At 31.8% G+C, this 14,099-nt stretch overlaps 1 protein-coding gene across 4 annotated transcripts in view; it reads right to left on the bottom strand.

The window, feature by feature from the left end:
* Positions 1-299: 299 nt before the first annotated feature.
* Positions 300-14,099, bottom strand: part of LOC143071913 (von Willebrand factor A domain-containing protein 5A-like) — a 50,166-nt gene continuing 36,366 nt past the window's right edge. For 2 of the 4 annotated variants that reach the window (XM_076246593.1, XM_076246594.1), the window contains exons 16-20: positions 12,651-12,743; positions 11,048-11,108; positions 9,828-9,921; positions 6,998-7,283; positions 300-2,499 (exon numbers count right to left, since the gene is read on the bottom strand). In XM_076246593.1, the coding sequence (XP_076102708.1) occupies positions 2,320-2,499; positions 6,998-7,283; positions 9,828-9,921; positions 11,048-11,108; positions 12,651-12,743 (714 nt within the window). In that variant the 3' untranslated portion in view covers positions 300-2,319. Of the gene's footprint in view, positions 2,500-2,564; positions 2,677-6,997; positions 7,284-9,827; positions 9,922-11,047; positions 11,109-12,650; positions 12,744-14,099 lie in introns of those variants that run through there. The other 2 variants (XM_076246595.1, XR_012976991.1) reach the window with 2 other exon arrangements.

The raw sequence follows: 14,099 nt of genomic DNA, 5'->3' as shown, positions 1-14,099 counted from the left end.
CACACTGATTAATCATAATGAAAATTCGATGTCTTATTAATGAATTTATTGGAAGATCATGTATATGCTAAACATTTCACCTGTAAAGTCATAGCTAAGTTACTTTATAATTGAATCGTAGCATGCCATTTTTTTTTTACATAACATGGATTTGCAATGCTATGTATGATTCAATTATAAAGTAACTTAGCTATGACTTTACAATTGACAATTGTTATCCATTCGTTTGAGGTGTTTGAGCTTTTGATTTTGCCATTTGATTAGGATTTTCCATTTTGAATTTTCCTCAGAGTTCAGTATTTTTGTGATTTTACTTTTTATTATCTAAATTATGACAGAAAATATTTTCATTATTTATATCAGAATATATATATTTTGGTCTAATTTGAACATCAATTAACTATAGTTGCCTTTCTTTACAATATAACTAGAACACACCCGCGAAATCGCGGGCATATACAGCTTGTGAACTGTTGTAGGATGATACAATGTATTTTGTAAAGGATATTATGTATGGAGAATTTCACAAAAGGTATCAAAAGCCCTCTCCCTTAAGTCTGATATTTTTTTTCCTTTCTGTTTCAATTATTAAGTCAAATCAAATTAAAAATTTGCACCGTTTCAACATGAAATAAATGTAGCTGCTTATATATAGACCATTATTAGTCTAATACAATATGCTTCTAGAACAACCCATCGGTGCTTTTTCTTTTGAGAGCCTTATTAACATGCCAATGGTAGGATATGAATCTTGTATAAATGTCTAAGACCGACTAAGGCTAATTTGAGGGGTGGTCGGAGGGGTCCTGATCCCGAAATCCCGGGCTTAAAACAATGAAATCCCGAGATGCAGAATTGAAAGAAATTCATATCCCGAAATCCCGAAATCGAAAAATATACTCCCGGATCCCGTAAGGATCAATCCCCAAATCCCGAGCTTAAAACACCAAATCCCGACGCCTCGAAAAAGGTCCTGCCTCCCTCTAATCTCTACCTTACTTTCATTTTTGCCAAATCACTCCCTTTCAGCAATAAATTTGTATGCGCCTTTATGGGCATTATGTTTCTAGTCTGTGCATCCGTGCGTCCGTCCGTGCGTCCGTCCGTTCGGTCGTCCGTTTTTTTATATTAACATAGAAAGTCCTTGACAGAATACAGAGAGTCTCTATATATTAAAGTATTACAATCGTAGTAAACATGTAGATAAACGCGATAAATAATTGTCTTCTATAAGGAGGAATAATAGTTGTGGTTCTTGCGATCTAAACACCATGATATAGAGAACGCTCTAAATGGCTTATTCATTTTTTATTTTTGTTATCTATCCTACGATTGGTTGTACTTGTGTCACATGTTTTACTTATTTTTAATATATATGGAACTGGTATGACGCCTTAAATAGTAAACATTTCAAAGAAAACAGTTTGACAGAATACAGAGAGTCTCTATATAATTAAAGTAGTATAATCGTACTTTACATGTAGATAAACGCGAAAAATAATTGTCCTCTATAAGGAGGTATAATAGTTGTGGTTCTTGCGATCTAAACACCATGCTATGGAGAACGTTCTAATTGGCTTATTTATTTTTCGTTTTTGTAATCTATCATACGATTGGTTGTATTTGTGCATGTTTCAAACCGGAAGTCTTATCTATGATTAAAATTTAGTCTGATGACGGAATCATATCCGGACTCATTTTTTGTCGTTTTTCTCCCAAAATAACTCAATCTGAATAATCATAAGAATGGATGACAAATGTGACTATGCATGTTACCTATAGGACACAGAGGCATGATGATTGATTTATTGTGGAAGGAAGAGAAGCGACACACAAAATGAGGTTTAATAGTATAGATATCACAAATACAATAATGGTTCAATTAAAAAAAGCATATCAATACCATAGTTCAGAATCTAAATTGGGAATAGGTCTTACAATCAGCCTAAAGTGTGATAGTAAAAATTTAAAATAAATATAAATAAAATATATTGTAAAAGACTTTTTATCACAAACACATTCCCTCATAGGAAAGAACATAATATTACAAAAACAAAAACGGTAAATATAAAATAAAAAACAAATATCATTAGCTTTTTTAAGAATTTTAAGAATGTAAATTGGGAACTGGTCATACAATTAACATAAAGTGTGATAGTAAAAAAATAAAAATAAATTATAGATATACACATAATATTAAATATATTGCAAAAGACGTTTCATCACAAATACATTAAAAACCCTTTTAGGGCAGATGGTACTGTTAACAAAGAGGTTTTATATAAGTTAAATCTTTTAATACCTAATTATCTATATACTCTAAATGGTTTTTATGATATCATTTGCTTCCTCTATGATTTGAGTGACACTTTTTCCTTCTCTGTCTTGTGAAGTTAGCCATTTAATTGCCTTGTTACAAATCATTTCCCATTCAGATTTACGTTTACTCAAATTCTTCCCTAGGAAAGCCACAACAATGGCTGTACACCAAATATTACCCTGAAATAGTTAAAAGTTTTCACATTAGTTTTAACAATGGCTGTACACCAAATATTACCCTGAAATAGTTAAATGTTTTCACATTAGTTTTAACAATGGCTGTACACCAAATACTACCCTAAAATAGTTAAATGTTTTCACATTAGTTTTAACAATAGCTGTACACCAAATATTACCCTGAAATAGTTAAACTTATTTAGATTTAATGAAACCTTGATTAACTTTAAATATACACAATGTAACTCGCAAAAACCTGAAAACAAAAAGACCAATAGACAAATGATAGCTACCCTCATCAAAAAAGGAGTATATGTACATATACATTCATCATTTATTTTGTAAGTTCTATGTTTTAGGTCCACAACATGGTATCTGGTTGTTCTAATTTGTTCACTCTTAGTTCCACTTCATGGATAAGGAGTGTTATAGTTCCACTTCAGGGATAATGAGGGTTGCATCTACCATTTCTGAGTGGTTTAAATTTACTGTAAATAATTCATCTTCGTTGTCAAGTTCAGCTAACATACTACTGCTAGACTACCCTTAATCTGATTCAATTCATACTTTGTTTGACCTTATTATTTTACAATAAGTCTCTCCGTTTTAAATTTTTCCTGGAGTTTAGTATTTTAGTAATTTTACTCACCCCTTTAAAGATATTCACTTATGCATGTTTTGTGAGGATATGAAAATGTGTTTGAATATGAAGCATTTAGTACTGTTAAATCAGAAATTATTGCGTGCATTTAATTATTATTGCTATTTGACTATTTTTATTTTTGCGATATTGACAAAAATCATATTTAAATCATATAAAAAATTTCAAAATGCGAGGTTAAATTATTGCAATTATTACTCTGTTGCATTTTTTGCAATAATAAAGACATAGCAATAATTTCTGAATTTACAGTATTTCATATTTTGAGAGTTGTTAAATTCTCCCTGACTTATCATGGGAACAGTGAGTCTAAAATATGTGTCTTTAATTTTATAAAGGAATTAAAATGTTTATCTAAGACCAAGAAGGTTTCAGCTTTTAGTTGCCTTACTTGGTCCTAATTCTTAGAAGACTACTCTACAAGTGGGGATGATATGATGGCAATCTGTAAATATGTAATGAAGGAGACTTGAAGAACATTTTATTTTGTGTTATTACTGTAAATTCAGAAATTTTGAAATGTTCTGCTATCAGCTAGAAATTCTCCATCTTTTAACAAATAATTTGCTCAGTGAAGGTAGTGAATCTAGCAATACAGGTTGAGACAGCATGTTTGTTGGCTTTGGGTTTTCTTTCGAATATAATGTGAAAATGACACTTTAAAATTTGGTACTTCTGAAGTGCTTTCTAGATTTACCTTCTTCAAGACTGCTCACATCCACAAATTTGAAAGCAAAGAATGCATGAAAACTTGAATACTTGAACAGCTAGACGACAGAAAGGAGCCAATTATAAATTAGGTGAGACACCCAAGGTCAAACTTATAAGCCTTGTACATTGGATAACTTTTTTTTGCCTGAGGGAGTAAGAACCTTTATTGCTTTATACTTATGAAAGTAAACAATTTAAGATATGTTATAAATCCTGTTATTCCTGAAGCACTTACTACAGAGATTTAGAACCTCAGGACAAGTAAATCACCAGCAGCAGTATCGACCTATTGTTACAAATTCAAAATAACATTTCATGAATTGGTGTTTCCAAAGTACTGTTCTGGAATGGCATTTATCAGGAACGATTAAATTACGAAACAATGTGAAAGCCAAAGATGTGTGAATATATGAAGCAATAACAAGGAGTGACCACAAAAGGGATTTCTCTCTTATTTCTTTATCCACTATAAATTTTATATAACTGGTCCCCAATAAATCAAGAAAGAAATTTGAAATAACGAATTTTTCACTAGTGTTTATATTCCTGTATAACTAGATACCATTGAGATGGGAGCCATCTCTGTGGGCCCCGCTGTCAATAACGTGGAGTAAATAAGTTGTATGGATAATCTGATATGCAGCATTATTTGAAGTTATTACATAGTCTCATGTGTGATTTTATTCTAAGATTTTAAGTTAAAACTGATAAATATTCTCAACTTACTTTCATAGTATAATAGTGATATGACTCGAGAGGTAGAGCGGACACAATTTGTTAAGAACAACGAACGGATGGACAGACCGACGGACTGACCTTTGACCTAGGATGCATACATTATGACACATTCTCTGGTGTTGGTTAATATATATGTTAAGTTGAAAATGTTTGTCAGGTATAAAGTATGAAATAATAACAGCTGTCCTCTCAAAATATAGTGTGGATCAAATTTGTTAGCGATGGACAGACCAACAGACAGACAGACCTTTGACCTAAGAAGTTGTACATACATCATGACACACCCTCTGGTGTTGGTTAAAATGGATGTCAAGTATAATATTTGAAATCATAACGGTTCTCAAGATATACAGCGGACACGATCTTCACCACAGGACACCGGGTTGTCAACTGAAACCAAAGTTTTTTTTACCTTGACCTTTGACCTAGGAAGTTGTACATACATCATGACACGCCCTCTGGTGGTGGTTGAAATGGATGTCAAGTATAAACTTTGAAATCATAACGGTTATCTAGATATGGAGCGGACACGATCTTCACCACAGGACACAGGGTTGTCAACTGAAACCAAAGTTTTTGACCTTGACCTTTGACCTAGGAAGTTGTACATACATCATGACACACCCTCTGGTGTTGGTTAAAATGGATGTCAAGTATAAACTTTGAAATCATAACAGTTCTCAAGATATCGAGCGGACATGATCTTCACCACAGGACACAGGGTTGTCAACTGAAACCAAAGTTTTTTTACCTTGACCTTTGACCTAGGAAGTTGTACAATCATCATGACACGTCCTCTGGTGGTGGTTAATAAACATGTAAAGTATAAAGTATGAAATCATAATGGTTCTCTAGATATGGAGCGGACACAAAGGTAAAGTGTTACGGACGGATGGACGGACAGACAGACTGATCACTATAGGGCGACCCGCCTAAAGGCGGGGCCCTAATCATTTATGTACTGAAAAGGTAAAACTGTCAAATTCAAGGGAATATTTTTTTGAACCGTTTTTCGTATGTAACCAGATGTGGAGTACTATGATTTGGTGGTATTACACCCTTTACAATCCTTTTGGTTACAGAGTGATTTTCAACATATAAAAGAACAGAGTTCCAATGTCTTCTGCCTTGCACATATTTTATCTATTCAAGATGAAAAGGGAAAAAAATTTGTTTATCGATATCTTGTTTTCAATTTTTTTAAAGATCGAGAAATGAAGGCTTCAGAGAAAATGCAAATTGAATTTTCTTAAAATCAGTATTTCCAACGGACATAACTCTTTAAAAAATAATTGATTGGAACTGATTTTTGAACTCATCTAAGACATTGCTGATATGAACCTATCATTACAGTTTCACAAAGATCTGGCAAGGACTGTACAAATGAGAGGGCTAAACATTAAATTTTCCATATGATTAATGTTTCCAAGGGCATAACTTTTTTTAAATAATTCATTCTCACTGATATTAGATCTCATCTAAGAGATTGCTCTAATAAACCTATGATATAAGTTTACAAAAATCTGACAAGGATTGTGCAAATAAGAGTGTTAACGATGCAATTTTCCATATGATATATGTTTCCAAGGGCATAACACATATTTCATCACTGATTTGGTTACTCATAAAATATAATGCTGTTATACACCTATGCCATCAGTTTCATAAAGAACTACCAAGAATTTTACATGTCAGCATTAACAAGAGGGGACTGACAGAAGGATGCTCGCTATCTCAATGTCCCCTTCAATGTTTTGCTCAGTGGAAAAAAATGACACCAGTTTCCATGCAATTTTTGGCATGTAATGATCTGATTTTTTATTTCAACAGGTTTGAAACTATGGCTACTATTTGAAAGAGGATGTACTTAGGGCAAATTTGGCCAAGAAATATGAGGCGGCAAAAAATCAGTTTAAAGATTAGTTGTTTAAAATGTATTTGTAAATTTTAAACTGCATATAATGCTTATTTACTGAGATTATTACCTCCTGACTCCAAATATAGTATAATTCAGATTTTACTGCAAAATAACAAATTTGGCAAATTTTCACACTTATTTTTTAGTGGGAAATATTGAGCACATGCAAGTGTCGCAAACATACTTTACATGAAAGGTGCTTTTTTCTTTAGCCATTACTGTGAGGAATTATTCAGTAAAAACATATATCATTGGAACTTGTGTGTGCTATTTGTGGGTCCAAAACAAATATCCAATGAATAAAATAAAATTTGTAAATTTTCACAAACAAAATCATAAAACAGACTAGTCCGTGACATCACAAAGACATTTACTCTACTGATATTGATAAAAAATCTATGTGTTTTTATTTTGTATTACCTCAACATTAAAACAGACAGGCCATATAAGGCTCTAATTGTATCCTGACTTACCTTGTATTTAGCTTCCAGTTCCTTTTGGGTAATATTAAGCACTAATTCCAGCTCAGATGATTGCGACCAGGAACCATCAAAGTTTTGCAGTGACACAATGACCATCATTTTATCTCCTGATGATTTTGTTTTTTCACTTTTTTTCAAATTATGAGATCTATCATTGCCTCCTAATGCTATGTCTTGATATCTAACCGCCCCTCTGGATCTAACAGGTGACATATCAATATATACATCTGATGATTCTAAATCTTCATAGGTATCCATGCTGTCACAAACAAACTCACTAGAAAATATTTAAAGCTAATTTGTATAAATATTGACATAAAAATACATGTATTAGGCAATTGATACATACCTTAAATGATGCAATAGTACCGATGCTAGGATGTGATCATCAGTGTATCACTTCATACATTCAAGGATAAGGAGACACTCAATAATTTTGTATATTGATATTGCTTTTTTAATAGATCATCAGCTTGGTTTGAAAAATGCCATTATGATAATATTATATTATGTTGTTTGTCTCAACTCTTTAAAACAGCAAATATTGTAGTAAAAAGCTGTGTGTGATTTTAATTTAACAGAAGTTGATAGATATCATAATCTAAATAATTGATTATGGTATATAATTTAAAGTATATTATACTTATCTCGAATTTCATACTGATACCATTTTGAAATAGGAAGTCAAAATTTCAACATTTCAAAGGATTGATATAAGCATTATATGTATATGCTTTAAAATGTGTTTACAATGGTTCTCAAAAAAGTATTTACTCGTGTGATTGTAATGTCTTAATATTAATCATTTGCAAAAATTGTGGTAGACAGGTTTCACATGAAATTTTAAAAAATGATTCTTAAATTCTGAGATTATTATTTGTATGCAGAATTCCTAAAATTAGAAGAAGAAAAAAATATTGCATGTTGGTCCATTGATTAACAAATACATGTACAATACTAAATCTTGCAGTTGGTCCATTATGTAATAAATGCAATAATAAATCTTGCAGTGGGTCCATTCTTTAGGTAGCATTCCACAGTTAGAAAATAAAATTAAAATTGAACCACAAAAAGTTTAATCATCTATTATTCCTGGCTCTCATTAATCCAACTGTTTGTGTCATACATGTTCATATGTATGTGATCAGTATTTTAATATAATTCCTTTTTTGTGTAACCATAGCAACATAATGCATTTATTGGGGGGGGTTAAACTTTCTGTTATTATTCAAATTTTGTAATAATCATTCACTTTGCAGGTGTTCCCTACAACCCTGCGCTAAAGTGACCCAGGATTTTTTTTTATTCCGATGTCATGAGAACTGAACTGTTTTTGATGTCTAAATCGCCATAATTTTCATCGGGCCAAGTAGGGGCACACTATCTAATTTTAAGAAACAATGGCCAAAAATCGTAATTTTTTCTTCTGTTGTCGTTTTGATGCCCTTTTGCCCCCTCAGCTTACCCATTTTCTGAAATTAATGGTTTTGAAGTTCATGCAAACAAACTTCAAACCTCAGGGAATGTTTTAACCTGATAAGTAGCTTTTCAAAACAAAATTTAAAAAATGGGGAATGTGTCCATGATCTATATTTAGTGGTAATAGGCATTGTGTATAGTTTCATAACATTTGGTCAAGGCAAACTAAAGTTAGAGAACGGAAACCAACTTTTGGACGTACGTACAGACGGACAAGGGTAAAACATAATGCCCCCTCAGCTACGGCGGGGGCAAAAAAATGTGAAAATAGGGAGGACAAAAGCGGGCCTTATCGTACCTTGTCCTTTGTAAAAAAGCTGGCATGAACTGTTTTCAAGATATAAGATATGACAAGGTCATTTGTTTCTCAGACTGTTTATAATGTCTTTACACTAAATCTGTTGGATACGTACTAATTAAAAACTGGCATGAATTGTTAATATGACAGAGCTTTAAGGTTGCATTTCTTGAAATAATAAACAATGCAATTTCCCATAGTCACATCCTTTGAATCTTAAACTGTAACACTTTTTCTATGAAGTTTCGTGAAGAATTATATGTTGATATCCACTACTATTTTATTCAAAGGTTAAAACATAGGGCTGTACAGTATATTTTCATCATTTATATGCCCTGAACTTGTTAGAGTTTAAACTTATACTCAAACTATGTATTACCCCTACCTTTACTTTTTGCCTACTTCAGAATTCAATTTTCACTGTATTAGTATGTTTTTACAATGGTAACAGTTCCAAGTTATGTCTCTATGAGATGAAACATAGCAATCATATCTGGGAACCAGTATGTCAACAAATCAAATTATCTATAAATATTATATATCTGCCCAAAAAAGGAGTGTTTTGAGAAACAGTTGTATTTACAAAGTGCTACCATTTTAGAATTAATTAATATTTCCTAAGCACAGTAGTCTTTTTTAAATAGTTTATCAGCACTAATTTACTTATTAACCTCTGCAATATTGCTGATATTATCCTTTAATATGAATTTGATAAACATCAGGCATTGTATGATTAATGTTATAACACAATCACAATGTTGACTGCTGTACCCCTATTTTTGAAATTTTTAACTATTATGTCTGCTTGTTTTTTTTACACATCATTTTCAGTATAATGGAATTTGATGTGACTGTCATACAAATATGAGGTTGAGCTAGCTATAAAACCAGGTTTAACTCACAAGTTCTACATAAGAAAATGCCTGTACAAAGTCAGCAATATGATATTTGTTATCCATTTGTTTGATGTGTTTCAGCTTTTGATTTTGTCATTTGATTAGGGACTCATATATTTTTGTCCATTTTTTATAAAAGATTGATTACCTTTTTTCTATTGATCTTCTGGGCATTGATTGTGGAGCCATAGGTGGACTAGGACTCTGACTATCCATGCGCATCTTCACAGAACCACTTTGCTCTAAAATATTACAAAATTAAATACATATTACAAATTGCAAATAAATATTCTGTGTATGAAATGAAAATGTCCAAAAGACTTGAAATAGAGATATGACATTAAGATCATGATTTTCTCAGACTGTTTATGATGTGGATGTCAAAATCACAAAATTTGGAAATCTGATAAAATAGCTTACAACTTCATATTCATGGATGCTAACATAATACAACAGTAAGCCATATATCAAAATTTACTTCATAATAAAAAAAAAATCTGAAAAACAAAATAGAGCAGTACCTTTTTTGATACACATGAAGTCTGATAATGTTTATAAAGAAAATACATTTTGAAAATTATCAAAACTAAATATAAGCTTGCTATCAAAATTTCAAAATAACAAATATCCTAACTTTTTACTATCTAATATTATGCATGATACAAATTCCGCCTGCTTTTGAAAAGAACTTCAGTGACAGAGTGGTTTTAGCAGTTCAATATAAAGGGATTACTAGCCTGTTTATATACTGAGGATTGCCATTTTCCCACATAGGGTCAGGGTTCTATCTGGATACAAGGGTTTCCCTTACCAATAAAAACTAGCCACCATAATATAGTGATAAGTGCTTAGAGAGGCGTTAAACACCAACAATCAACATGATCAATCAATCATTTTTCATCAAGGGTACCGGTATAAGGAATTTGGATATCCCTTAGCTTCTCTTGTCCAGCATTAAATCATAGCTTAAGTGGGGCATCTGGTTGTCAAGAGAAAAGCATGCTGGTAAGAACGGGGATGTTGAATTGATGTCTTGTGACAGAAGATTGCTGCGCTCTCTACATGTTAAAGAAAATTGTGACAACTCTTTGAAGGATCTAAAGTAAAAATTTCAGAAAACTTGAACAAATCACTTTCTCAGAAAAAAATGGTTGGATAGATAGCAGTTTGATAAACACTTATTTTGATCATGAGAAGCTTAATATTTCCTTAAAAATACAATGCTATTAAAACGTTTAGCTGATTTTACAGAGTTATCTCCCTGTAGTGTTAGGTACCACCTTAATGATTACATATTCCATGTTCCCTCTATAACAGATAAGTATAACGTGTATAGTCCAAACTTGTCAAGATTTACATCATACTTACTTTGTTTACTTTTTTTGCTTTTGAATATACTTGGCATTCCAAAAGATATACCTTTTTTTGGCTGCAAGCAAAGTGTACAAATTAAATATACTTTAACTAACACTTAATTTTATCAATCAAATTTTTGTTTAATTCTTGAACAAAAAATAAAAAATCAACTCTAAATATTACCACTACATGTATTTGAATTATCATAAAGTGAAGATTAATTAATGCTGAATTGTGACTAGTGTTTACAATTTGTTCAACAAATAGACATAATCAAACACATTGATCCTGAACAATTAAACAACAAAATAAGTACATTGGTATATCCACCAGGATGGGGCGAGGTCTCAACATACAAATTTGAGTAGAGACAATTCTACTATATCATTTATGCAAAAATCCCTACCCATTCATATATTTCATAGCAAAATCACAACCAAATTATAAATATTTTTCAGCTATCTTGAAATTTTATGAATTGGAACAAATTATTATTTTTATAAAGGAGTATAACTCTTGAATGGTAAAAGTGATGCAACCCAATTTACAACTTGATATGGTTTTTTATGTAATAAGCATTGTGTAGAAGTTTTATAACATTTGGTTGAGGCAATCTAAAATTAGAGAACGTAAATCAATTTTGGGGACACACCGACAAGGGTACTCCCTCAGTACATCTGTATATACCTTTATATAGGAAAGTTACCCTGACATGTATAAATTAAAATCTCATAATCATAATAATGGAATATTGTCAATTTGTTTACATTCTTACTGAGAAACAAAAATATACTCTATAGACATCTGTTTATCAGTGAAGGTTGACCTGAAGATAATTTTTGGTTACATGTGTAATTGATTTGTTGTCTTATATATACATATACTTGGCCACTTTCTTTATCAAAATTTTGTACTGGCTAATATATCAAGGTCTAAATTACTTTGCCCTTTCACAATAGACCCAAATAGATATTCAGTCACAGGATATGTTGGGGAGATGGGCATTGGAAAACAAAAATCTGATCTAAGTTAAGAGAGGCAATTGACAACCCTCAGGTTGAGTGTTTCTGATGTGTTCACATATGAGGGCTACAGAGTTTCCAATAGGTACCTATTTCTTGGGATCAGCAAACCCTAATGCTGATTGTGGTTAAGTTTGGTTCCAATTGGCCTATTAGTTACAGAAGAGAAGAATTTCATAAAATGAAACAAATCACAACAGACTACGCACATCAAGCCATGAGAAAAGCTCACTTGACCATTGACCGTGACCTTGCTATGGATTCATTTAATATCGTCGGTACCAAATTACTTTGATTGAAGAAAACTGTATTTTCATGGATACTTGATTTCATAGTTTTGGCACCTATAGAAAATTTGTACTAAACTGAACATTTAAATTTGTGGTTCAACATTACCCACAAGATCCAAGAAAAACCTTTTTGCTGTCAAATGTTTCTGTTTTATTTATCTTATTGGTGAATACCATATGCTAACCAGTGTTGTTGGTTTGCTGACCCATTAATTGATGTGTTTGCAAAATAGCCTTTTTCATCCAAAAATCTGTCTCCCAAAATAACTCAATCTGAATAACAAGAAATGGTTTATGTATTACCTTGCAGGACGAGGTAGCCGGCATCAGCCCTGAACTTTGCATCATCATCTGTGGATGCATCCCACTACCACTGAAATCACTACTACACTGAAACTATAAAAATGTGTATAAAAAGATTTCATAATATATTTCCATTAGAGCTCCATTTGTCATATAGGATGGCTTAAACTAGATTATGAAGGTTCATTCCCGATACAGTTAAATTATAAATATTCTCCATTTGTCATATAGGATGGCTTAAACTAGATTATGAAGGTTCATTCCCAATACAGTTAAGTTATAAATGTTCTCCATTTGTCATATAGGATGGCTTAAACTAGATTATGAAGGTTCATTCCCAATACAGTTAAATTATAAATGTTCTCCATTTGTCATATAGGATGGTTTAAACTAGATTATGAAGGTTCATTCCCAATACAGTTAAGTTATTAATGTTCTCCATTTGTCATATAAGATGGCTTAAACTAGATTATGAAGGTTCATTCCCAATACAGTTAAATTATAAATGTTCTCCGTTTGTCATAGAGGATGGCTTAAACTAGATTATGAAGGTTCATTCCCAATACAGTTAAATTATAAATGTTCTCCATTTGTCATATAGGATGGCTTAAACTAGATTATGAAGGTTCATTCCCAATACAGTTAAATTATAAATGTTCTCCGTTTGTCATAGAGGATGGCTTAAACAAGATTATGAAGGTTCATTCCCAATACAGTTAAATTATAAATGTTCTCCGTTTGTCATAGAGGATGGCTTAAACAAGATTATGAAGGTTCATTCCCAATACAGTTAAATTATAAATGTTCTCCATTTGTCATATAGGATGGCTTAAACTAGATTATGAAGGTTCATTCCCAATACAGTTAAGTTATAAATGTTCTCCATTTGTCATATAGGATGGCTTAAACTAGATTATGAAGGTTCATTCCCAATACAGTTAAATTATAAATGTTCTCCATTTGTCATATAGGATGGCTTAAACTAGATTATGAAGGTTCATTCCCAATACAGTTAAGTTATAAATGTTCTCCATTTGTCATATAGGATGGCTTAAACAAGATTATGAAGGTTCATTCCCAATACAGTTAAGTTATAAATGTTCTCCATTTGTCATATAGGATGGCTTAAACTAGATTATGAAGGTTCATTCCCAATACAGTTAAGTTATAAATGTTCTCCATTTGTCATATAGGATGGCTTAAACTAGATTATGAAGGTTCATTCCCAATACAGTTAAATTATAAATGTTCTCCATTTGTCATATAGGATGGCTTAAACTAGATTATGCAGGTTCATTCCCAATACAGTTAAGTTATAAATGTTCTCCATTTGTCATATAGGATGGCTTAAACTAGATTATGAAGGTTCATTCCCAATACAGTTAAGTTATAAATGTTCTCCATTTGTCATATAGGATGGCTTAAACTAGATTATGAAGGTTCATTCCC

This window comes from Mytilus galloprovincialis, chromosome 4, assembly GCF_965363235.1.
Source record: "Mytilus galloprovincialis chromosome 4, xbMytGall1.hap1.1, whole genome shotgun sequence".
Lineage (NCBI taxonomy): Eukaryota > Metazoa > Mollusca > Bivalvia > Mytilida > Mytilidae > Mytilus > Mytilus galloprovincialis.
This window is presented reverse-complemented; position numbering and strand designations above follow the sequence as displayed.